Source organism: Chiloscyllium plagiosum, chromosome 6 (assembly GCF_004010195.1).
Source record: "Chiloscyllium plagiosum isolate BGI_BamShark_2017 chromosome 6, ASM401019v2, whole genome shotgun sequence".
In the NCBI taxonomy this organism is placed as follows: Eukaryota; Metazoa; Chordata; class Chondrichthyes; order Orectolobiformes; family Hemiscylliidae; genus Chiloscyllium; species Chiloscyllium plagiosum.
The window spans coordinates 81295600-81320599 of NC_057715.1; the positions used below are offsets into that span (position 1 = coordinate 81295600).

Consider the following 25000-nt stretch of genomic DNA (forward strand, 5'->3'; position numbering starts at 1 on the left):
TCAGGACCATGTACTGAAGCTAAGTTGATCCAGTTCGGTATTTGAACCTTAATTACATGCGACTGAAATACATTAATAGTTGCAACTATGCAACGAGCCTAAGGATATTTCAAAAATTGATTCATCACATTAGTGAATAATTGGACAATGAGCGTACTATAACGCTGATTTTCTTTGAAAACTCTGTGAAAACAGGCTCTAACCTTTGTGATGGATTAGCTTGATCAGTTTTGTAATACCGAGGAACTATTAGCCAGCTGATCAGGTTCCACTCAAAGCAGATCATTCAAACTGAGCTTGGTGGTAGTCTGACAGTATAGAAATATAAGATCAGCACATCCTATTCAGGACAGGAGGGATTAGAATAATTCTCCATCCACACACCCCCTGACCTCAAATCTATGTCTCCTCTCCCTATCACTGCCCCACCCTCAAATGCTCCACTCCTAGACACAACCTTGGGAATAGCACATACAGAATTACCAGAGATAATTAACAATATGCCAATTAATTCTTAAAAAAAAAGAGACTTAAAAATACCTGTTGATAGAAGCCAGTATTGAATAAGGCTAAACTGATAGATAAAAGAAAAAAGAAAAATAAAGGTTCTAGTTCAACTTTTTAAAATTTTTTCACAGGACGTGTATGATACTGGCTGGGCCAGCATTTAACTCATTCCTAATTGCCCCTGAGGAGGTGGTGGTGGTAGTGGACTACCTTCTTGAACCACTGCAGTCCCTGCGTACAGACATCCTGAAATACAACTACAATAAACATTGTGCACCATATTTTGAAATTGATACAATGGAGTGTTTAATTGATTGCCTTTGCAGTAATGGAAAAGGCTTGGAATAAGAAGCTGCAGCAAATGTCATATTTTTGGCCCTTTCACATGGTTTTACAAATTATACTTTGTATATAAGAATATAAAATATAAGAAATAGCAGCAGGATTAGACCATATGGCCCAATGAGCTTGCTCTGCCATTTAATATGATCATGGCTGATCTCAGGTTTCAGCATTTCTGCCTGTTCGCCAGATCCCTCGATTCCTTGAGACACCAAACATGTCTGTACCAGCCTTAAAAATAATTCAACAATTGTGCATCAACAAAACCCTGGGACAGAAAATTCCAAAGAGTCATAAATCTTTGACTGAAGTTATTTCTCCTCACCTCAGTCCTAAATGTTCAGTCCTTATCCTGAGACCATGCCAATGTTTTAGACTCCTTCAACAGAGGAAACAATCTCTCAGCATTGACAAAATTATGAGGGGCATGGATAGGATAAATAGACAAAGTCTTTTCCCTGGGGTCGGGCAGTCCAGAACTAGAGGGCATAGGTTTAGGGTGAGAGGGGAAAGTTATAAAAGAGACCTAAAGGGCAACTTTTTCCACGCAGAGGGTGGTACGTGTTTGGAATGAGCTGCCAGAGGATGTGGTGGAGGCTGGTACAATTACAACATTTAAGAGGCATTTGGATAGGTATATGAATAGGAAGGGTTTGGAGGGATATGGGCCGGGTGCTGGCAGGTGGGACTAGATTGGGTTGGGATATCTGGTCAGCATGGACAGGTTGGATCGAAGGGTCTGTTTCCATGCTGTACCTCTCTATGACTCTATAAAGTTTCTTCAGAATCTTGTTTCAATAAGGTCCCCTATCATTCTTCTCACTTCCAGAGAACAAACAGCCCATTTACTCAGCAGCTCATCATAGGACAATTATCACATGCCAGGACAATTATCACATGCCAGGGACCAACCGAGTGAAACTTTGCTGCACTGCTTTGAGATCTAAACCATACAACATTCCAAATGCAGTCTCACCAAATGCTAAGCAATTGTAGCAAAACTTCTTTATTCTTGAATTCCAATCCACTTCCTAGAAAGGTGATATGACATTTACTTCTGAATTGTCCAATGTACATACATGCTAATTCTGTGTTCCTTGCGTGAGCATACCAAATCTCTCTCAATCTAATTTATAAGTTATAGATTTCTTAGAAAGCATTCTGTAAATAACCTTACACTTAGCTATATTATATTCTCTCTGCCATCATATTGTCCTCTCAATTAACCTGTCTGCATCTCTTGGTGGCTTTCCTGCGTACTTTATATTTTTTCCAAGTTTTGTATTATCAATGCATTTAGATACATTATTAAATCACTGAAATGAATTGTAGATATTTTGAGGCCTCTTCTGATCTTTACAAGTTCTGTTCTGCTAGTCACAGCTTGCCAACTTGTAAGTGCTCTAATTATGCCTTTTCTTTACATTTGTCACCCATGCTTTCAATACTCATACATTATGCCAATATATGAACTCTAACTTGCCCTATTAACTTTCTGTATGCTACTTTATCAATGGTTATTGGAAATCCAGACGTATTGACTCCATTAGTTCACCATTATCCACTCTGCTAATTACATTCTCAAAAAACTCTAATAAATTTGTGAAACACATTTTTCCTTTTGCATAACCATGTTGATTTGCTTGAATCATACTTGCCTTTCCAAGTGTATTCTTAAGATTTCTTTAATAATAGATTGCAGCATTTTCCTAATGATTAATGTCTGGTAACAGACCTGTAGTTCTTAGTTTTCGCTCTTCTTTTTTCCTGGAAATCAATGTTACATTTGCCAACCTCCCAACTAGTGGGTCTCTTCTCAAATTTAAGGAATTTATGAAAATTGTAGTCAGTGCATCCATTATCTCTGCGACCATCTCTTTTAGAACCCTGGTATATAGTCCATCACATCTCAGAGAACTTTCAGAGTTTAGTCCCTTAAGTTCCTCTCTCACTTAAGTTCTCTCTGCTGATATTAACTACCTTAATTTCCTCACTATGTTACCTTCTTTTCTGCTACACAATTGTGACTTCTACTGTGAAGATCATCACAAATTATTTGCTCAGGAACTCTGTCATTTCCTCATTGCCCATCATAATTTGCCCTGTCACTGCTTCAAAGGGATGAACATTGGCTTTAGCTACTCTCTTCTCTTTTATACAGTCATCAAAGCTCTTACAACCTGTATCCATTTTACAAGCTAGTTTCTGTTCATTTTCCGTTATTATACCTTATGAGCAATTTCTTTTGGTGGCCATTTGTTACTTTCTCAAAATATTCTAATCCTCCCTTCCACTCTTTGCAACATTCTAAGCCCCTTCTTTTCATCTAATACTATGCCTGACCTGCTTAGTGAGCCATGCACACATCTTACTGTACTTTTTTAAATGTAATGTACTTTTGCTTGAAAATGTTGAATTATTTCTTTAAATGTTTATCACTGTATAATAATCACCAGACCTTTCAGTCCTTTCGCCAATCAAGCTTCACCAGCTCACTCTTCATACCTTAGGTGCAAATTACTGTAGATGCTGGAATTTGTACTGAAAACAAATGCTGGAGATCACAGTGGGTCAGGCAACACCATGGAAAGAGAGCAAGCTAATGTTTCTAGTCTACAGAGTCATCTAGATCCGAAATGTTAGTTTGCTCTCTCTCCATGGTTGCTGCCTGACCCGCCATGACCTCCAGCATTTGTTATTTTCAATCTTTCCTCATACTTAAGTAATTAGCTTTAAGTTTAAGACTTTTGTCTGTGATTGGATTATGTTATTTTCAATCCTAACATGGAATTCAATGGTATTATGATCGCTGTTTCCCAGCAGATCTTCAACCATGACATTACTAATTAACTGTACATCATTACAGAATACTCAACCTAAAATAGCCTTTCTTTTAACCTCAACTGGTTCCACAATATATTACTTGAATAAATACACATGCAAAAATATACATCTTTTCAGCCACCCCAAATATTGTCCAAATATATAAGATGAAAGCACCCAATAATTACATTGCTTTGAATTCAAGCTTAAATAATTTCTAGCGCAGTGTTGTGCTCAACTGGGGATCTAAATTACTCCCTCTTTTTCTGACTCCCCATCCATATATATGCTATTTTACAATTTTTTGAGCCTAAATTCCTTCTTTCTAATGCCGTGAGAAGTGTTTAAAATATTTCATTGTTTTCATTGTATTTTACAAAACTATTAAAACACAAGCTTTCATAATTATAAATATTTTGTTTTTAGGTATAAGTGTTTAGGTTCATAGGTATTTTAAAAGGAAAAAGAAAGGGAGATCAAAATTGACAAATATGGAAACATTGGATAAATTGAACAGGTACTTTGCATCAAAAACAGAAATTGCTGAAGAAACTCAGCAGATCTGACAAATAGCTGTGGAGAGAAAGCAGCATTAACGTTTTAAGTCCAGTTACTCATCCTCATGACAATAGACACAAATAAGATCCCAGAAATAACTATGTCTTGATAGGTGAATTGTAGGAAACAATGTAAAACAATTACAACTACCAAGGAAAAGGTATTGTGAAAATAATTTGAACAAAAAATTGACAACAGGTCGTTACGGACTTTATCTTAACATTGTAAAATAAATGGCTGCTGAAATAGTGAATGCATTTATCTAAATTCCATAGATTCTGGAAACATTCCATTAAATTGAAAAACAGTGAATGTGACTCTCTATTCAAGATGAGGGAGACAGGAAGCAGGAAACTACAAGCCAGTCAGCTTAACATCTGTGATAGAGAAAATGCTAGAATTTGTCTCTAAGCACGTTTTCACGGGGCACTTTGAAAATATCAATGCAAGCAAGAATTGCCCACATGCCACACTCCTCACAAATGTTCCCTCTAAGCTGCAAAAGAAAAATAGAGGGAATGCTGTTCCCCAACTGCCATCCTACTCACCCATACACTCACTCACATTCAAATGGAGTGCAATACCTTATATGGTAGAGTGCAGTAAAGAAGGAGTGTGTCCCATCTTCCACCCATACACTTATTGTAATGGAGTTTTTCTTGGGATGCCAAGATGCATTTCTTTTCAGATTGTCCAAACTCTGGAAATGCAGAGCAACATTGGGCAGCAGAATTTTTGAGCAGAGCTGCAAGCCGATGATAAATGCTGCTCCCTGAAAGATCCAAGCTATGGTCCTATGATTCAGCAATCACTTTTTCCTGAGGTCTCTGTTAAGTACGATTAAAATGCAAGTTGTTATTAAAGGATCAATATTAGGAGAGGTTTAGAGGTCTAATCTCAAACTTTATGATTAGCTAAGAAGTAAAGTAACTCATTGTCTATGTCAAGATGCAATTTAGAATCTCTACCTGATTAAAAGAATTAATCTCTGTAAATACATTTTTGACTCAATTCAATGAGAATGCTTGCCAGAAAAGTTAAATTAAAAAGTATTCAGGCTTTATTATTTTTTAAATTATGGGAGCTTTTCGAAATAAATATTTTGTACTTCTGCAAGCTTTAGTTTGATTCCTAATATATAAAAATTCAGTTTGTTGATTGAAATTTGACTTTTTCTCATTCAGAAACCAATAATCAGCCTTTTATAGATCAAAGAAATACATGTGGTGGCACACTCAAGCAGAGGGAACCGAATTCTCATAGCAAAATGTTGCAAACCTGAGAGAATACCTAATTCCAAAGTAGCACAGTGGTTAGCACTGCTGCCTCACAGCGCCAGAGACCTGGATTCAATTCCCACCTCAGGTGACTGCCTGTGTGGAGTTTGCACATTCTCCCCATGTCTGCGTGGGTTTCCTCCGGGTGCTCCGGTTTCCTCCCACAGTCCAAAGATGTGCAGGTAAGGTGAATTGGCCATGCTAAATTGCCCGTAGTGTTAGGTGAAGGGGTAAATATAGGGGTATGGGTGGGTTGCACTTCAGCGGGTCGGTGTGGACTTGTTGGGCCGAAGGGCCTGTTTCCATACTGTAAGTAATCTAATCTAAAATTTGTAGCACAGATACATTCTTAGCAACATTCTGAAGGTGACCCCTTGTGCATTTTACACAGGGCTGGGGATCTGTAATATTTACCTTTGTATTAAAACAATCTGCATTTTGAGTAATCTTATACAGCTGCGGAAATCGTAGCATGTTCTCTTGACTACATGTCCTTTCAAAAATACCCAACGAGAAGGGAGGTAAGGCTGTGAAAATCTACAGAGAAATTTGAAAAGACTTGGTAAATAAAAAAGATACATTTATGTAGGCTTTATACATTTTAATAGATACGAAATGGCCAATTCTGCAAGATAAGAAAATTAAGAATGAAGTATTCAGTTGATACACTACACATATTTCATAAATGCCAAAGTGAAAAATATCCTGTATTTACACAGTACATTTTATGTAAATTGGCAGGGCATGGGATTGTGGAGAAGAGAGAGATTGAGATGGAACAAGAGGTTAAAACACAAGTGAGCAAGTCTGGAAGGCACAGGAGACATGGCTAGATAAGAAAGAAGTGAGTTTAACAAGGCTAAATTGAATATATCTTAATGCAAAGAGTCAAAGGAATAACACAGAAAGTTAGAGCGCAGATAGGTACATGACAGCATAACATCATAGCTTTGATGAAAAGTTGGCTGATTAATGGGGAGGTTTGGGAGTTGAACATTCCAGATTAGAGAGTGTTCAGATGTGATGATGAGGATCTAAAATCTGGAATTAGACCATTGTCAGGAGTAATCATTTTTATGCATGCTTTTATTAACCACAAAATAGCTTGTTAATACAAAGCAACATAACAAAATGGCTTCTCACCCTGCTAAAGGCTGCATTCCTGCATTGCTGAGCTAGCTGAATTAAAGATAAAGCAGAACAATGGATCCCTCACACCATGGAATTAACTAAACTAGATAGGACATTACTAACTATTTCAGTTGATCTTGAAATGTAGGGAGAAAGAGATAAATGTGCAGTAAACAACTTTGTTTTCCAGAAAATATCATTGGGTTAATCTGCTGTCCATTATGTCATTTATTACATTTTATTGAATTTATTCTGTAATCAAGGCTGTACTATTTCTTGAGAAACACGTAAAAAATTGCCTTTGTTCTAAGTGAAATTGTGCAGTTTTCTCCTGTTGGTGCTGTTAACTTCTATGCTGCTGGACAAACCTGTGCCCGGCATCGTAATAAACTAGTAAACCTTGCCGAAGCAGACCGTACTCCTACTGATTCTTTTGACCGATCATGGAACCGAGAGGCCCCTCCCAGGGGTCGAGATCTTCAACATAGAAGGGCACTAGAAGCTGGAGGGGGAAACATGCTTTTGGGCATTAATTGTAGGCTGCCATACAGCCAGGGAATGCTAGAGAATCAAATATTGAATCGAATTTCAAACAATAATGAAGCAGTAGTTGTACAGAATCATAACTAAACAAACACCAAACTTGGATAATTTTAGGATGCAAGATAGGGAGGAAGCAAAGTTCTTAAATTGCATCCAAGGAACCTTATTAGCCAGTATGTAGAAAGCTCAACAACGGAGGAGGGCAATTCATTACCTAAAATTTGGAAATAAGCCTAGTCAGGTGAAAGGTATATCAATTTGGAGGCAGTGACCATAACTCAGTTAGATTTAGGATACTTATGGGAAAGGAGGAGGATAGGCCGGGAATGAAATCCTAACCGGGGAAAGGCTGGTTTTACGAAGATAGGTTACAATTTGCCCCAAAGATTGAAAGCAGTTATGTGCAGATGAACTAGTGTGGGAGCAATAGGAAGTGTTCAAGGAGAAAATAGCATGAATACAGGGTAAATAAGTTCTCATAAGACCACAGAACCCAGGCCCTCAAGGGACATAGAGGTTAGGATGAAGAGACAAAATAGGGAAGCTTACGGCAGATATCAAGGGCTCAATATGGCAAAGTCCCTAGAAGAGGATAAAAAGTGCAGGGAGAACTTTACAAAGAAATTAAGAAAGCAAAGTGAGTGCATGAGAAAGCATTGGCAATCAGAAAATGCAAAGGTATTTCTAAAATTATATAAAGAGCAGGAGAACAGCAAAAGAGATTGCATTAGGGATCATAAAGGATAAACCGGCAGGCCCAAATAAAATGCATCCCAGGTCATTCAGGAAGGAGGTATCAGGGATGTTGGCAATAATTTTTAAATCTGTTCTGGCTACAGGTAAGGTGTCTGAGGACGGAAGGGGCTGTGGCCCTTGCTGTTTATGGTGTAAATATAAATGTAAGGGTATGATCAAGAAGTTTGAGGAAGTCACAAAGATTGGTAGATTGGCAAATAGTGAGGAGGATAACTGTAAACTGCAGGTGAATGTTAGAAGCCTGGAAGGTACTGAAGATCAGAGAGACCTTGTGTGCATATACACAGATCCCTAAAGGTAGTAGAGCAAATAGATAAGGTAGTTAAAAAGACAGGCAAGACAGGATGCTGCCTTTATTAGTTGAGGGATAGAACACAACAGCAAGGAGTTTAGATTGGAACTGTATAAATTGCTGATTAGGCCACAGCTGGAGTTATAAGGAGAAGTAGGGAGAAGAAAGATGGCTAAATCAAAATGGAGTTGGAGGGGGGAGATAAGGCACTCTACCCACTATTGTGCCCAACTCTCTCTAAAGGCATCAAGAGTATTTGTGGACACGGCATGCTCCCTCTCCAAAGGCAGCCGGGCATGAAGATAGAGGGGCAGACAGTCAGCAGTTGTAGACTCCTCCACAACCTGCTGCCTGAAGCTGTTAATAGGCAACTTGAGCAGGCCCAGTAGCAGATCCAAGAGGAAGGTCTACTGACCTGCCCACTCCTCCCCACCGGATGCCCAAAGATCAGGAAGGTTGTGTTAAATTATAACCAAAAGCATAATAAGATTTTCTTATTTTAAGCCCTCTTATACATAATGGATTGGATTTTACACACCCTACAAGCAGCTTTGAAAGCTGGTGGCCTTGTTATCATCTACCCTTGTGCTCTCCCTCCTATTTATCTGAACTTCTACAAAGGATGGTAGAAACATTGGGTGACCTACCATCCCTTATTGAGGCCCTGATGTGGCTAATTATTGGTCTTATCTCATTCCCATCACTATTTTGCTGAAATTGAACACATTCATCCTTTTCTCTCAGTGAAATCACATTTTCTCTTTACCCTCCTCCCTGGCCTCATAAACTTGGTTCCCTCCCCTCCTCAATGGGGTCTGCCAGCCTGATGCCAGTGAACACCTGCCTGGTATCCAGTCACAACAATGATCTCCATTGGCTTTGATTCACAACAGTGACCACTGCTGTGCCTGAGGTGTTGCTGGGACCACAGAGCTATCAGCCAATTGACCGGCCAACAGCTCTCCCAATTGGAACTTCCAGTATCCAATCTGCTTTCTGCCTATTAGTGGCCAATTGATTACTAATCAGCCATTATTTCCCGAGACATGTTCTCCACTGACCTTTTAGTCAAGGGGGCATGGATCACAGCACCCTATAACATCCAGCCCAGAGTTATGTTTTGGTGCACAAGGGCTGTTGGCCTGTTTATTGAAGCTGTGTGAGACAAGGAAGAGCATATACATGTTCGTTGATTTGTTCTGCAACATAATATAGTGTTCAAGTGTACTTACTACATTGTAGAGACCAATACACCATCGCTCAAAGAGAATTTGTCCTGAAAATCCATTGACAAATGCAAACCAAAGCTGCAACAGAGACATAAAATCAACAGTTTATTCCAGACTGAATTGATAACTGTCCATCAACTGTGAGATAGCTGTTTAGAAAACAGGGCAGCATGATGGCTCAGTGGTTAGCATTGCTGCCTCACAGTGCCAGGGACCCGGGTTTGATTCCAACCTCGGGCAACTACCTGTCTGGAGTTTGCACATTCTCCCCGTGTCTGTATGGGTTTCCTCCAGATACTCCAGTTTCCTCCTACGGTCCAAAAATGTGCAGGTTAGGTGAATTGGCCAAGCTGAATTGTCCGTAGAGTTCAGGGAGGCATAGGTTAGGTGCACTGGTTAGGGGAAACATAGAGGAATGGGTCTGGTGGAATACTCTTCGGAGGGTCGGTGTGGACTTGTTGGGCCAAATGGCCTATTTCCACACTGTAGGGATTCTATTCTATTCTAATCAGAATGTTTCTGAAAAAAAACGGTCACTTAATTTCAGTAAAAGCCTTACAATTTGGACTCAGCATTTTGCAAAACATATGCATTTCCTTCTTTTTAAGAAAGGTTACTAACTTCAAAAGAAATACTGCTGCTTGTTACATTAAATGGTGTTCAGCTCCTGTGGAACCACATCTAGCATGGGTCATCATCATGTTCAGAGAAATGAACTAATAACCAGGAAACCAGAAACAGAGAAATATGGAAAAATTACATCCCTGTCACGGTACTCCTATGCTTGATGCAACATTAGACCTTCAGAGGGCAAAAAATTGAAATTGACATCCCCCTCCAGAAAACCTGGATGCTCATGATTATAACCATTTGGTAGTTGAGAATGTAAATACAACTTACCTGTTCAAGTTGGTATGAAAGATTGGCAGGACTATGGAGCCCATCAATTTCATGGTTAGCATTTAGTTTCATACAATCAACACCACCTCAATATAGTATTTATGTCAATTATCCCATTTTCTATTTATGTTACACCAATTGGTTGCTATGTTTACTGGAGGGGGCGGAGGAGAAGGAAACTGTCACACCCCTTAGACTAACTAGCTTGAATTCAGCCAGTGGTCAGGACAAATGGTGTGGCTGTGAGTGAAGCAGGTAGAGTTGCAGGAGCCTCAGCCCCTGTCTTTGTCCAACAGGTTCAAGAGTTTTGCTCCGTGTGTGTTCAGGAATGGGGACTGCAGGGAGGATAAGGTGACTGGCCGCTGCACTGTGGCGCAGGGAGCCATTCAAGTGGATGAACAGAAGAGAAATGTCGTTGTAATTGGGGATAGTACAGTTAGAGGCATTGACACTGTTTTCTGTGACCAGGATCGAGAGTCACAGATGTTGCATTGTCCCCAAAGGTTGCATTGTCTGCTTGGTGCTTGGGATATCTCATCTGGGCTGCAGAGGAACTTGGAGTGGGAGGGTAAAGATACCAATGAGATAGGTAAAACTAGGGCAGAGGTTCTGCCAAGGAAGTATGAACAGCTAGGAGCTAAATTATAAAGCAGAACCAAGAAGGTAATAATCTCTGGATTACTATGTGAGCCACAAGCTAATTGGAACAGCATCAATAAGATTAAGCAGGTAAACATATGGCTCAAAGATTGGTGTGGGAGAAATAGGTTTGAATTCATGGGACATTGACACCAGTACTGGGGAAGATGGGACCTGATCTGATGGGACAGCCTTCACCTGAACCATGCTGGGACTAGAGTCCTCGTGAATTGCATAACTAGGCTGTAGACAGGGCTTTAAACTAAATGGCGGCGGGGCGGGGGTATGTGGTTTCAGTTACAGGGGAAATTAGTAAGCCCGAATTAAAGGAGGTGCTAAGAGTGCAGAACTCAGGAGAAGTTATTAAAATTTCCAGCACAGCTACAAATATGACAGAATGTATGGAAAGGGTTAGTAATCAAACTTCAAGCATACTGGATAAACGAATGACAATGACAAGAGAGATGGTTAATACAGGACTGATAGTGTTATATCTGAATACACGCAGTATAAAGAATAAAGTAAATGAGCTTGAGGCGTAGGTCAAAATTGGCAGGTATGATATGGTGGGCATCACGGAGACGTGGCTGCAAGGGGATCAGGGTTGGGAGCTGAATATTCAAGGATATACATCCTATCGAAAAGATAGGCAGGTGGGCAGAGGGGTTGGGCTAGTCTTATTCGTAAGAAATGAAGTTAAATCAATAGTAAGAAACAAAGTAGGGTCAGATAGTATAGAATCTGTGCGGGTAGAATTGAGGAACTGCAAAGGTTAAAAAAAAACCATAGTTGGAGTTAAGTACAGGCCTCCAAACAGTAGTCAGGAACTGCGGCGCAAGGTACACTAGGAGATATAAAAGTTGTGTAGGTACGTGTTGTAAACATCCAAACTACTGCTGTTTTGAATCTGGAGAAAACTGTCCCTATAACTTCTGTTTAAAAAAACTGACACGTTTATGTATCTTCTATTATCACCGGTCTATCTTTATAACCTGAAGAAAGGTTCTCTAGCATACAATATGAATGGAGTACCCGAGATGAGAGCCTTCCTGACGTACTGAGTGAGAAATGTTTATTTACTGCTAATACCTACTTTGAATAACATGAATAGTTTTGGTTTCCTCATCTAAGGAAAGCCAAAGCTTTTCACTGTGCCTTGGTACATGTGACAATAAATTCAATTCAAATTCAAATTGGCATTGGAAGCAGTTCAGAAAAGGCTAACTAGGCTCATCCTGGGTATGGAGTGACTGTCTTATGAGGAAAGATTGAAGAGGTTGGGCTGTGGTTATTGGAATGAGGGGAGATATTATTGAAGCATATGGTACTGAGTTCGTAGGGCATTTGACAGGGTAGTGTGAACAGATTATTCCCATCCTGGGAGAATCCAGGTTCGGAGGGCATAATCACAGAATAAGACATTATTTTTTTTTCTGTTAGAGGGTACTGAATCTGTGGAATCCTTTGCTTTGTGGAGACTGTGTTGTTAAGTATATTCAAGGGTTATGGGGGAAAGGAAGGTAAGTGGAGTTGAGGTTTATTAGATTAGCTGTGATCTCATTGAATACATGGCAGATTCACTGGCTGAATGGCTGACCTTTTCTCCTCCTGCTCTAATACAGACCAACAAGCTACTTTCTATATGATCTGCTGAGTATTTGCAGCACTTTGCTTCTATCATAAACTGCTTATCACCTACAGTATTTTCTTAAGTATGACACTTGCTACATTTTTTGGAAGAATGGCCACATCCAATTCATATACTCTGATGAAACACGTCCTGAATTATTTACTAGAGTACCTCTGCATACATAGGGCATTGCTGAAACCAAATAAACAAAAGTGCTGTGTATGAATGGCCATGTAGGAAAAGCCCTGGAAATGCTGGAAAAGATGCCTAATTGGTGTTGGAAATGGGAAAAGAGAAATCAATTTTAGAGATATATACAATGGAGTGCCCCACCATGCTGAAGGTATGTCCCAAAGGATGCAGCACCAGCACTTTTGCCATTGAGGGAACACTTACAACAGAGAAAGATTTGCAATATCAACTTTGATGGAAAAGAAGATTCAGCAGGTTGTACAATAATTAGCTAATCCAATATAGTTTATTCCTTTACTCAGTTTGAAATTTCATCCAATATCTTTTAAATTTAGAAAGAAATAAGAAATACAGTCCAGCTGCACTCCAAAAACATACCAAGGCTTTACAGAGGTGTGGTGATAAAATTGACGAGAATTAGAAATACACATCAAGCACTGGTTTCGAGCAGAGTTGGAGACAAAACATAAACCCTTCTACTCTACCACAACAGTCCTGCAGAAGACCATAAGACAAAGGAGTAGAAATTAGGCCATTCAGCCCACCATTTCTCAACCCCATTCTCCTGCTTTCTCCCCATAACCCTTGATCCCCTTTGATACTATGTATCTCAGTTTTCAATGACCTGGCCTCCATGGCCTTCTGTGGCAATGAATTCCATACATCCACCACATTCTCCTGAAGAAATTTCTCCTTATCTCCAGCCTAAAAGGTCTTCCATTTATTCTAAGGCTATGCCCTTGGGTCCTAAGTCTTTCCTACCAATGAAAATATTTTCACATCTACTCTACCCAGGCCATTTAGTATTCTGTATGTTTCAATTAGATCCCCTCTCATCCTTCTAAACTTCATTGAGTATAAATTCACAGTCCTCAAGTGTTCCTCATATGTTAAGCTTTTAATTCCTGGGATCATTCTTATGAACCTTCTCTGAATACACTCCAAGGCCAGTACATCCTTCCTGAGATACGGGGTCCAAAACTGCCTCAGAAGTATATCCCTGCTTTTATATTCAAGTCCTCTCAAACTAAATGCCATCATTACATTTGCCTTCCTAACTACTGATTCAACCTGCAAGTTTAGCTTGACAGAATCCTGGGCTGAACTTGCTTGATGAGTGAAGCCCTTCCTCAACAAGCTATACAGGGCTCTGGTGAGACCGCACCTGGAACATTGTGTGCAGTTTTGATCTCCAAATTTGAGGAAAGACATTCTGGCTATTGAGGGAGTGCAGCGTAGGTTCACAAGGTCAATTCCCGGAATGGCAGGACTATCTTACGTTGAAAGATTGGAGCGACTGGGCTTGTATACGCTTGAGTTTAGAAGGCTGAGAGGGTACCTGATTGAGACGTATAAGATTATTAAAGGATTGGAGGCAGGAAGCATGTTTCCGCTGATGGGCGAGTCCCGAACCAGAGGACACAGTTTAAAAATAAGGGGCAGGCCATTTAGAACAGAGTTTGAGGAGAAACTTCTTCACCCAGAGAGTGGTGGGTGTGTGGAATGCTCTGCCCCAGAAGGCTGTGGAGGCCAAGTCTCTGGATACTTTCAAGAAAGAGTTGGATAGAGCTCTTAAGGATAGTAGAATCAAGGGTTATGGGGATAAGGCAGGAACAGGATACTGATTGAGGATGATCAGCCATGATCATAATGAATGGTGGTGCTGGCTCGAAGGGCAGAATGGCCTACTCCTGCACCTATTGTCTATTGATACATTTTTCCATTTGCCACGTTGGGTTTTTTGTTGATTTTCTATGTTCCCTGAATCTAAGCTGTTGATATGTTGCAAGGTAGTTTCATAATATATGGCTTTGTGTGGAGAATTGCATTCACTCTAAGAATTCATGATATGTCATTATGCAGACCTAGCCAGGTAATATAAAGGAACATTATAATTTTTGTTTGTTTAACCATTCTTTTATTTTAAAACATTACAAACATAATAGTTTCTTTTCAACAGGACAGAAGGCAATACATTGCTCAGTATTCCTCAAAGGTGTCTTGCTGAATGATTAATGGGCATCAACTACTGAGTGGGCTAGTTATTGCCTAAATTACTGAGGAACTGAATGTTATGGAGCCAGATACCAGAAGACCCTGTCCTCTCCTGTGTCCCCCTTCTAATCCAACAATATGGACAAAGAGTAAGTTGATTGGGTAATCTCATCTGGTAGCACAGACAAGACTGTTCCACCATAGCTGATATCTGAATAGTGCACTGAAGGGAAAAGTTTTGTATTGGACTTTACCCTGGGTCCTAGTCTCAGTTCAGTTCCTATTAAACCTCATAAACAACTCAATTCAGTCTCTAGTTCAGCCCAAAACTACCAGCAGGTCAATACAAATTGGCAATATCATTCAGACAGATATAATGTTGATTGTTGCAGAAAGTAAAATAACTGTCACAAAAATGTGCAGATGCTTGACAGCTCTGAAATAATTTTTTTTTGACAGAACAGAAGGAGCATCATTCAATCACTCTGAAGTTAAGCAAACCTTGGGGAATTTGATACTGATGTTGTACGAAGAGAGCACTATTCCACTCTCCTTGCATGATCATACCGTGCCTCAATGGGCACATCAAAACTTCAGTTTGTCCTACAGTAACTGTTACTGATCAGTTGAAGCTTTCCTGCACTGAATTTTAAACAGGTAGTTTGATAATTTATACTTTTGGTCAGCTGTCATATAGTAGTCAGGAAAACAGAAAACATTCATTTCTGTTTGAACTCAACGATGGAAAAGTTAAAAAGATAGATTCATGCAGGACTGGGTATTAGGAACATTTTAGTTGTTATCAGAGATTTCCAAAAGGTCTTGCTCTTCCAGTTTGACTAAATTCACATCAAGAACTAAAACTGAAGTTTTGACTGAATGCTTACTGCATGGAAGGTGCCCTGTGCTGGGTCTCTGCAAGAGCAATTGTCAATCTCTCAAACATGCCCTTTCTCTGTAGTCCCATAAATTATTTCTCATCAAGTGCTTATCCAATTTCTTTTTCAAAGTCTCGACTGTTCTGCTTTCACTACATATTTAAGCAAATCCGAGCCACTCACTACATCTAGGTTTTTCATCATATTGCTGTTGATTCTTTAGCCAATTATCATAGTTTGATGACTTCTGGTTCTCAACCTTTCAATCTACACTATCCCCCCTTATGATTTTGAACATCTCTATCAAACTTCTCACTATCTTCCCCTTTCTGAGAATAACCCAAATTTTGATAATCTATCCACATAATTGAAGTCTCTCATGCTTGAAACTTTCTAAACCCTTCACATCCTTCTTCAAATATGGCATCTAGAAGTGAACACAATACTCCTGTTGAGGCTGAAGCAATGTAGAGGTTGCCATAACTTCTTTTGGCCAGAAAACCCAGGATAAACTATCTCAATCTACTGGGTCAGCTTCAATGATTTGTGGGCATAAGTCCTTGGCTACTCTGTTCCTCCATATCTTTTGTATTGTACTCTATTTTTTGACAGTCTATTGCCTGCTAATATAAACTCAAAAACAAGTTCATTTAGTTGTTCACACAAATCATTTTGTCACTTATACCCTTTTCTTTGCAGTTGATGTGTTACTCCTCTTTCCCTGAGTAATGATCTGCATTGTTCGAGTTTAATCCCTGAACTACGACCTGATGAAGGAGTGGTGCTCCGAAAGCTAGTGTGCTTCCAATTAAACCTTTTGGACTATAACCTGGTGTTGTGTGATTTTTAACTTTATCCCTGAACTACAGTCTACATAATGTTTAATGTTAGTGGCTGGCCTCAGTAATACCTCATTGAATGCTGTGGCCATGTAACTTTCTGCTTCATGTTTTCACTTGGAATGAATCTTTGAATTTCGTCATCTCTTCTGTAACGTTTTTCTATTCATTCATGAGATAGTGGCATCACTGGCTAGGCCAGCATTTATTGCCTATCCCTAATTGTCCAAAGGGTAGTTAAGAGTTGACCACATTGCTGTGGGTCTGGAATCACATGTAGAATCACAGACCAAGTAAGGACGACACTGAAGGACATTGATGATCCAGATGGGTTTCTCCAACAATTGACAACAGTTTTATAGTCAACTTTAGACTCTCGATTCCAGACTTTTACAGAATTCAAGTTCTAGCATCTGCCATGGCAGAATTCAAACCTGGGTCCCCCAGAACATTGTGTGGGTTTCTAGATTAACAGTCCAGTGATAATACCACTAGGCCATTGCCCCACCAATAGTTTGGAGAAATTAATATTTCCTACTAATGTATTTTCTGAACTGATATGTTGCAAGCTGTATATAATATTTTTCCTTCAACAAATAACACAATAGCATTTTATCATGTGGGAGATGATTTTCACATGTAATAACCCACATCCTGACTTGAAACAAATAAATAAATTAACACAAATTAAAATTTAATTAATAATTTTTAAAAATCCCAATTCATTGACTCATAGTAAATATCCAGCAGCAAGTTACAAGCATGCAGTTACAATATTGGTTGAAATAGTGTGGAGTCATATGATGATCTTGTGTTTCTGATGTTGGTCTCAAAATTACATTAGTTAATTTTGCATGCTGTCCATGAGAATCATCTTGTTGCAAATACCCTATGTTGACGAAGGTGACATGTTCTTCAGAGTGTGGTATGGTGGTGTATCTGTTACATAACTCCCTCGCCAATAAAAATAAATCAAGTTGACAGTTCATTGATTTGCCAACCAACACCACAAACCTGAAGCATCTCAATTTTGATTCAGATTGATCAAGGTCTAACCCGCACAGTTAAGAGTTTCTGCACATAATCTGAAGTGCTATAATGAGAAATGGTTGCTGTTTTAATGGCTTCACATACTGGATGATGTTCAACCTGCCAGCTGTTGTGACACAAGTGGACATTAATGATTCAGGTACTGAAAGAACAGGAAAGGGATGTTCCAGGACCTTGACCTACTTCACTTCCTCACTCAATACCATTTGTAAAGAGATCAACTAATCATTCATCTCTTGGCCATTTGAATGATGTTGCTAGTGCAGAATGGCTACTTTGACTTGCTTCATAAAGTTTCTGTACCTCAGAAGGAATTCATTGTGTGAAACATCTGGAGGTTTTAAGCACTATATAAATGCATGTTGAAATATTGTGACATCAGTATTAAACTAATATAAACACAGACCCAACTCCAGACTCAACTTCTACGAGTCTTGAGGTAACTGTAGACGCCAGGGAGAGAACTTCAGCTCCTGCAATACCAGCGGTTTCTTTTCCATGTGAGTGGACTTCGGATTGAGATGAACGTATAAACATTGCAGACCTCACTGACATTTGAGGCTTACTTATGTAAATCACATTTGATAGAAGATAAATGACAGACTTGTTTGAGTGCAACATTGTCAAGGTACAGGAGAATTCCCTGTTCCTTCAGAATTTTTAAGGTTTACATTCAAGTCTACTCAACGGAGTAACTTGAGCTTTCTTTTATACATTGGAAAGGGTCTAGATGCTTAGTACAAGCTCTGCATAACTGTATAAATAATAAGTAACTGGGATTTGACAGCTTGGGAAAAATTAGCCAGAAGTCTCAAGCATTTGATTAATGCTGTTATTGGCACGCTTGACAGTGGAGATCAGTTATGTGGATGGTAGCTTTTACTCTGCTATATGTCACAAGTTAGACTTGTCAAACATGCAAGCAATATTGCTGAACAAAGAATCAAAACAGCCATTCAAGCTAGAGAAATAAAAGCTAAACGAACAGCCATTGATTCCTAAAGCAGTGAACTGGATCCACGTGAGCAAAGTTTGTGTTCAACACTACCAGCTGTAAATAGGATCAGTTCCAACAATTGTCACACACATCATATGGTATACCTGATGGCTACAAGGAGCCAGAACAGTTTTAGAAGGTAAAAAACTTTCCCCTCCCCAAATGAATGTGTTTCAGTATGGTATACAGCTCTATATACAGAGCTGCAATACATTAGGGTTGCAGCAAAGACATGATTCACAACACTGCTCATTCATTTATAAATGAATAAATTTAAACAACTAATCTGACTGACAGCTCAAATTAATGTTGAGGGAGATAAACTGAAGTCTGCTCAGGTGGCTATAATTCCCAGGCCTTATTTAGAGCAGTGGTAACCTTAACTTTAAAAACAAATTAATTGGTTATTCATCTAAAGTACGGTCCATGGAATATTGCTGTGGGCAAACTGGTAGAAAGATCTGCCTATCTAATCACAGTAACTACATTTCCAAACAAGATCGTTGACTGAGAAACATTTTGGGTTATCTTGAGTCAAGATAAGGCAGAATAAAAACGGAAGCTCCATCTTTCTATGGAGAAGCCAACCAGCTGGTGCTAAGCATGTCAAGAAGTTGTTGTTGAATAATCTATCCTGTATCATCAGAATAAATCTATATGATAATTTTATGGTTAAAATCTGGACAGCAAATAAAGTTTAGGAGATGAAGTGCCATCTTCCAGGTAAACATTTTGAGTATCAATATGGTTCTTTGTTACTATTTAATTGAACTACAAATGACATTAGATGTATAAGCTACTACACTAATTACCATCCTATTAAAATAATTGGATTGATAAAATCACAGCATTCAATAGTAAACAATTAATTGTCAAGGAAAACTTTAAATTAGCTCAAATGAGTGGAATAACTGCCACACAGATATTTATCAGTGGTTCCACATGTCAACATGGATTTGTAAAGGGTATAGCACGTCCAAAAGGGAATAGCACTTGTGGCATAGTGGTAACAGTTCTAGAAGACTAACAGACAAACAATGTGACGAGGACATGCCACGACCTAACTCACTAGCCATGCTACCTTACATAAAAATGTCTTGGAACTGACAGCAGACTTCTCTGACCACTGGGATTCATGACAACCTATAAACTGACAGCCATGCTCAGACAACAACTCACCAGGACAAAAGACCCTATACCCATCAAGTGCAAGACTAACATAATTTACAGGATTCTATACAAAGACTGCACAAAACACTGTGCAGGGCAATCCGCATCCACGAACACCAACTAGCCACTAAAAGCCACAACCAGCTTTCCTTAGTAGCCATACAGAGATGACAAGGACCACAAATTCGACTGGGACAACACAACGATCATAGGACAAGCGAAATATAGGAGAGCCAGAGAATTTCTAGTAGCATGGAACTCAGCCATGGTCTCCATCAACAAGCACATAGATCTAGACCCAATATACTGGCCACTACAACGAACAACCAGAACCAGCAACTGGAAGCAGCAGAACGGAACCAAATAAATTCCAGAAGACACAGTACAGCAGCACATCACAGGAGGCTCCAAAGCAGCGAAGATGTCACCTAGAAACATATGCAAAACAACTTCCCAGCTCGGTGAACATACCCATAACCATGGTTCTAGAAAATCTGGGTTCAAGTCCCACCTGCCCTGAAAGTATGTAGGTTATTTACAGTAACTAGGTCATGTCAGATGATCCTGGTTGAAGAGGTGATGAAAGTAGTGAACAAGGTGTTCAGTCAATGGATGTTATTAGCACTGACATTACAGTCAATATTACATTTGACTTTTATGTTATGTAATACTCCAGTTCAATGTTACTGACAACTCCTGTAAGTACACATTTGATGATCCAAAATGTTGCTTTTTATGGTCAGTATTTAGGTAAACAATTGTAAGACCCAATGGATTTTTTTCTTTTGTTGAACTTTCAAAGTATACAGTATCAATATCCTGGGGGTACCATTGACCAGAAACTGAAATGGACTCGCTATACAAATATGGTGGCCAGAACAGCAGGTCAGAGGCTAGGAATCCTGCAGCAGATAGATTATCTCCTGATTCCCCAGAGCCTGTCCACAAGGCACAAGTCCAAAGTGCGATGGAATACTCCCCACTTAGCAGGATGATTATAAGCTCAAACTACATTCAAGAAGTTTGATGACATCCAGGACATAGCAGGCTAATTGACTGGCACTTCTAGAACACCATCCCTAACAGCATTGTGCTCGAACACCAAATGGACTACAGCAGTTCAAGAAGGCAGCTCACCATCTGAGGATGATGGGAGTCTAGAATGTACTTCCTTAAACAAAAATACTTGGATGTGCACCCAAGGCATCACAACATTCAAGGCTGTGGATCTAGTGCAGGAAAGTGGAACTACTGTAGGTATTGATATATTTTTGGATTGACTTGATGGGCTGAAGGGCCTCTTCTACCACCACCTTCTCAAGGGCAACAAGGGATGTGCAATAAATGCTACCCTAGTCAGTGACAACTACACCCCATGAATGAATCTATAAAAAAAAAGGAAAAACCTTCCTTTGAAATGTAAAGTTATTTGTTGTTTTCTGAGCGCTAATCATTGTTTTGCACCGAAAATTCATGCTATATTATGGCAAATGGAGATGCAATATGCATTGGGGTGCTGGGTTCTGAGACAAACATATTCTCATGTGTTAGCGTAGTTTAGGGAGGCAGTCAGTTACAGTGACCACAGATACTCACTAGAAACTTCTAATCACAGAAGTGACTGTAGAAAATCAATATCCAATTCCCAGCAGTTTAGTGAAGCAGAATTAAATATCTGGCTAATAAAAATGTTGGCAGATGGGTATTCAAGTCATCAACCTGATCAGCCAAGATCAAATTGAGTAGCAGAACAGGCTGAAAAGGCCGACTCCTGCTCCTATTTCTATGTTTCTAAAAAGCAAAGGGGAAATTGAAAGCTATTCTCAATAATAGTGTCTATGAAACTATCATAGACTGTTGCAGAACTCATTTGATCCACTAAATCTTTTAAGGGAAAGAGTATTTACCATCCTTAACAATTCTAGCCCACGTGATTAAAGATCCACAGAAATGGCCTAAAATGCCACCCCATTCAAGCGCAACTGGGGGCAACAAATGCTATCTTTGCCATAATGTCTATATCACAAGAAAGAATAATTTATAGATCATGCTATGACTTTATAACCACTGATTAAATCTCAGCTGGAGTACTGTTGACAATTCAGGGCACAACAGGAGAGATATAAATAACTTTGCATGCGTAAAATGAGGTTTAGCAATATATCAGGGATGACAGTCTTCAGTTATAAGGAGAGATTGCAGTTAGGATTATCCACATTCTTAAAATCATTAGCAATGATTTGGAGGGAAATAAGGAGAATCTTTTCCACACCATAGTTTTCCACATCCAGAACACGCCATGAAATGCAGTGGAAGTTGTCTCCATACTAATTTTAAATGCAGTCAGACATTTACTTGTGGACAAAAAAGCCTGCAGGGTTTGTGAGCCAAACATTACTGCTCTTTCAAAGAGCCTGCATTGATGCAGTAAGTTAAAAGATCTCTTTCTGTGTTCTAAGTTTCAATGATTCTAAATTTTGCACGAGTAATAAACTCTGGAAAATGACAGGTAAGAAATAATTCTAGCGAACTAACTTCAGAAAAGCTCAGGTAGACCTGGAGAGGATTGATGCAATCCAAATATAAAATGTCAAATTTAGAGACAGAAAGTGTCTCTAAATGTTGGACTTATTTAAAGCTAAGACAGATATGAAATTTATCATTCTTGAAATAAGATTTAAAAATGGATTATTGCAGAAAGTTATTTGCTGATGTTTCAGTCTTGTATGCTAGTAGGACAACGTATTTTTCCTCTCTGTTGTTGCTCAGAGGGCATCAAAAGTCAACCATAAAGTATGGGATTAGAGCTCACATGTTAGACAGACCCAACAGGGGTGGATGGGCTCTCTTCCCAAAATGACACAAATGAACTGTTAGGTTTTTCAGGACACTCCATCAGATTAGATGATTTCTTTTGGCATGAGATCATAAATGATCAGGTTTGGGGTAAATTAAAATTAAAATTATCAACTAACCTTAAAAAAAAAGACAGACCAGAAACACTGACACATTGGTTTCTGGCAAGAATTCAAACATTCCAGCTTCAGAGAATGTGAAGTATTCTTAAGTCAAATCATAACTGAAACCTTACTTCTCTCAAGTAAACCTCATACTGTTTCTCAGTTTCCATTCTTCTACTGAGCTACTATGCTAATATCTGGTATTGTAAAGGAGTTTGATGAAAGAATTACTTAAATGTAGAAGAACGAATCTTAGATGCTTTTGTCTATGTTGTATGGCTTTAGAAACTCGATTTTCTATTTGCCTTAAAATCAAAACTATTCTCATACATAAGTGAGGCATTTTTTGGGCGTTGTAATAAGTAATGCCCTTTTTGAAGTTCTCCTCTGACAAATATATGTAGCTGTGGCAAACTGATTAACACCTACTTATTCAGTAATTAACAACATTAATTTACCATATTAATTCTCTTTAAGAGCATTGACAATATGCAAGTAGCAATGGTGACATTTTACTTTAGCTTTTAATTCCTAATGTGATTACAACAGAAGTCTTCCACACATCCTAATGAAGCATGATTAATGCACAGTTTGAAACATTTTTTTTGGTTATCTATTTGGTGGTCTATGGCCTGTTCTGCATGAATGATTTAAGTGGGTTGTGCTTTTGTGAAAACCAATGAAATGATATCTGTATTGTAAGACAAAGGTCAATATGAAAACTTAAGCTTTTACTATTTCCATTATCCTTTAATACAAACATGTAATATGATCCTTTGGATAAAATTATTTTGTGAAAAATCTGAAAGAAAACTTTAAAGTTATAGAAATCACAAATGTGTTTTACAATCCTTTGTGATGGTGGCACTGCTCACAACAATCCAGCTTCCTCTAGAATCAGTGTGCTGGCTTGATGGCTTGATCAACTGGATCAAATCAAGAATCCCGGAGGCTTTTTCATCTCTTTTATTCCATTCTTTCTTTGTAATGATTCTGTGAGTTTAAAGTCTAAAACCCTGCACTCTGAAGTAGGCCCAAAAGTACGGAATACAATCAGTAATAACAACTTGTATTTTGATGATGTCTTTGATGTAATGAAACATCAGAGGAGTATTATACAACAAAGAATCATACTGAATCACACAAGGTAAAATTAGGTTTGGTCAAATAGCAGGAGTGCCTTAAGATAGGAGAGTGAGGTCAAAAGTTGTGGAGGTGTAGGAAGGGCATTCCAGAGATTGGGATGTGGACAATTTAAAGCACAGCTATCAATTGCAGCAATTAAAATTGGGGTTGCACTAAAGGCCAGTGTACAAGGGGGTGGAGAAAGTTACAGAGATAGGGAGGGAACCAGGCTACACAGGAAGATGAAAATAAGAATGTGAATTTTAAAATCAAGGCAATGCTTGACTGGGAACCAAGTTAGGTCAGTGAACACAAGGGTGATAGACAAACAGGACTTTTTTTTCGCAAGTTAAGGCAAGACACTAATGTTTGGTGGTGCTCTTGAAGGATACAATGTGGGAGAACAGCTAGGAATGCATTGGAAAGTTGCATCTATAGGTTAAAAACAGCAGATGAGCTGAGACAGACAGTCAGGCCACGTTATGGAAGTGGAAATGAGAATGTGTATAAGGTATGAGCAGGTAGGGAAAGACTTAAGTTTAGGGTTGCCTGACAAAAGCTCAGCTAGCTTGACTTTGACCAAATAAGTACTTGCAGTAAACAATGAGGTGCTGGAGGCAAGGATAGTGGGTTAACGAGATGAAGAAAATCTATTGTGTAATGCCAGATGGCTTTACTATTGATGCTTGTTGATTGTAATGGTCATGCAATCAATATAATTGTTGTCTTATTTGGATGCTCCTCCCTGTAAGTGACTATGTAATTCCGTAAGAATCTGCTGTTCGAGAGAAGACCGAGAACTCATGTCTCCTTGTACATGGACGATTGTGCTCTCTCTCCAGGGCTTGGAATAAAGGTGAAGAAGGTAGAGCAATACAGTGTCTGAGTATTTGAACATAGAACATTACAGCACACTACAGGCCCATTGGCCCTCGATGTTGCACCGACCTATCATACTAATCTGAAGCCTATCTAGCCTATACTATTCCATGTACATCCATATGCTTGTCCAATGATGATTTAAATGTACTTAAAGTTGGCGAATCGACTACCGTTGCAGGCAAAGCATTCCATACCCTTACTACTCTCTGAGTAAAGAAACTACCTCTGACATCTGTCCTATATCTATCACCCCTCAATTTAAAGCTATGCCCCCTCGTGCTCGCC

The 25000-nt window shown here is 39.1% G+C and overlaps 1 protein-coding gene across 5 annotated transcripts in view; it reads right to left on the reverse strand.

The window, feature by feature from the left end:
• The window catches only part of atp8a2 (ATPase phospholipid transporting 8A2), a 567355-nt gene that overhangs the window by 97887 nt on the left and 444468 nt on the right, over positions 1–25000 (reverse strand). For all 5 annotated transcript variants that reach the window (XM_043691978.1, XM_043691979.1, XM_043691980.1 and 2 more), the window contains 2 exons: positions 9462–9536; positions 5922–6044 (listed from right to left, as the gene is read on the reverse strand). In XM_043691978.1, the coding sequence (XP_043547913.1) occupies positions 5922–6044; positions 9462–9536 (198 nt within the window). The remainder of the gene's footprint in view (positions 1–5921; positions 6045–9461; positions 9537–25000) is intronic.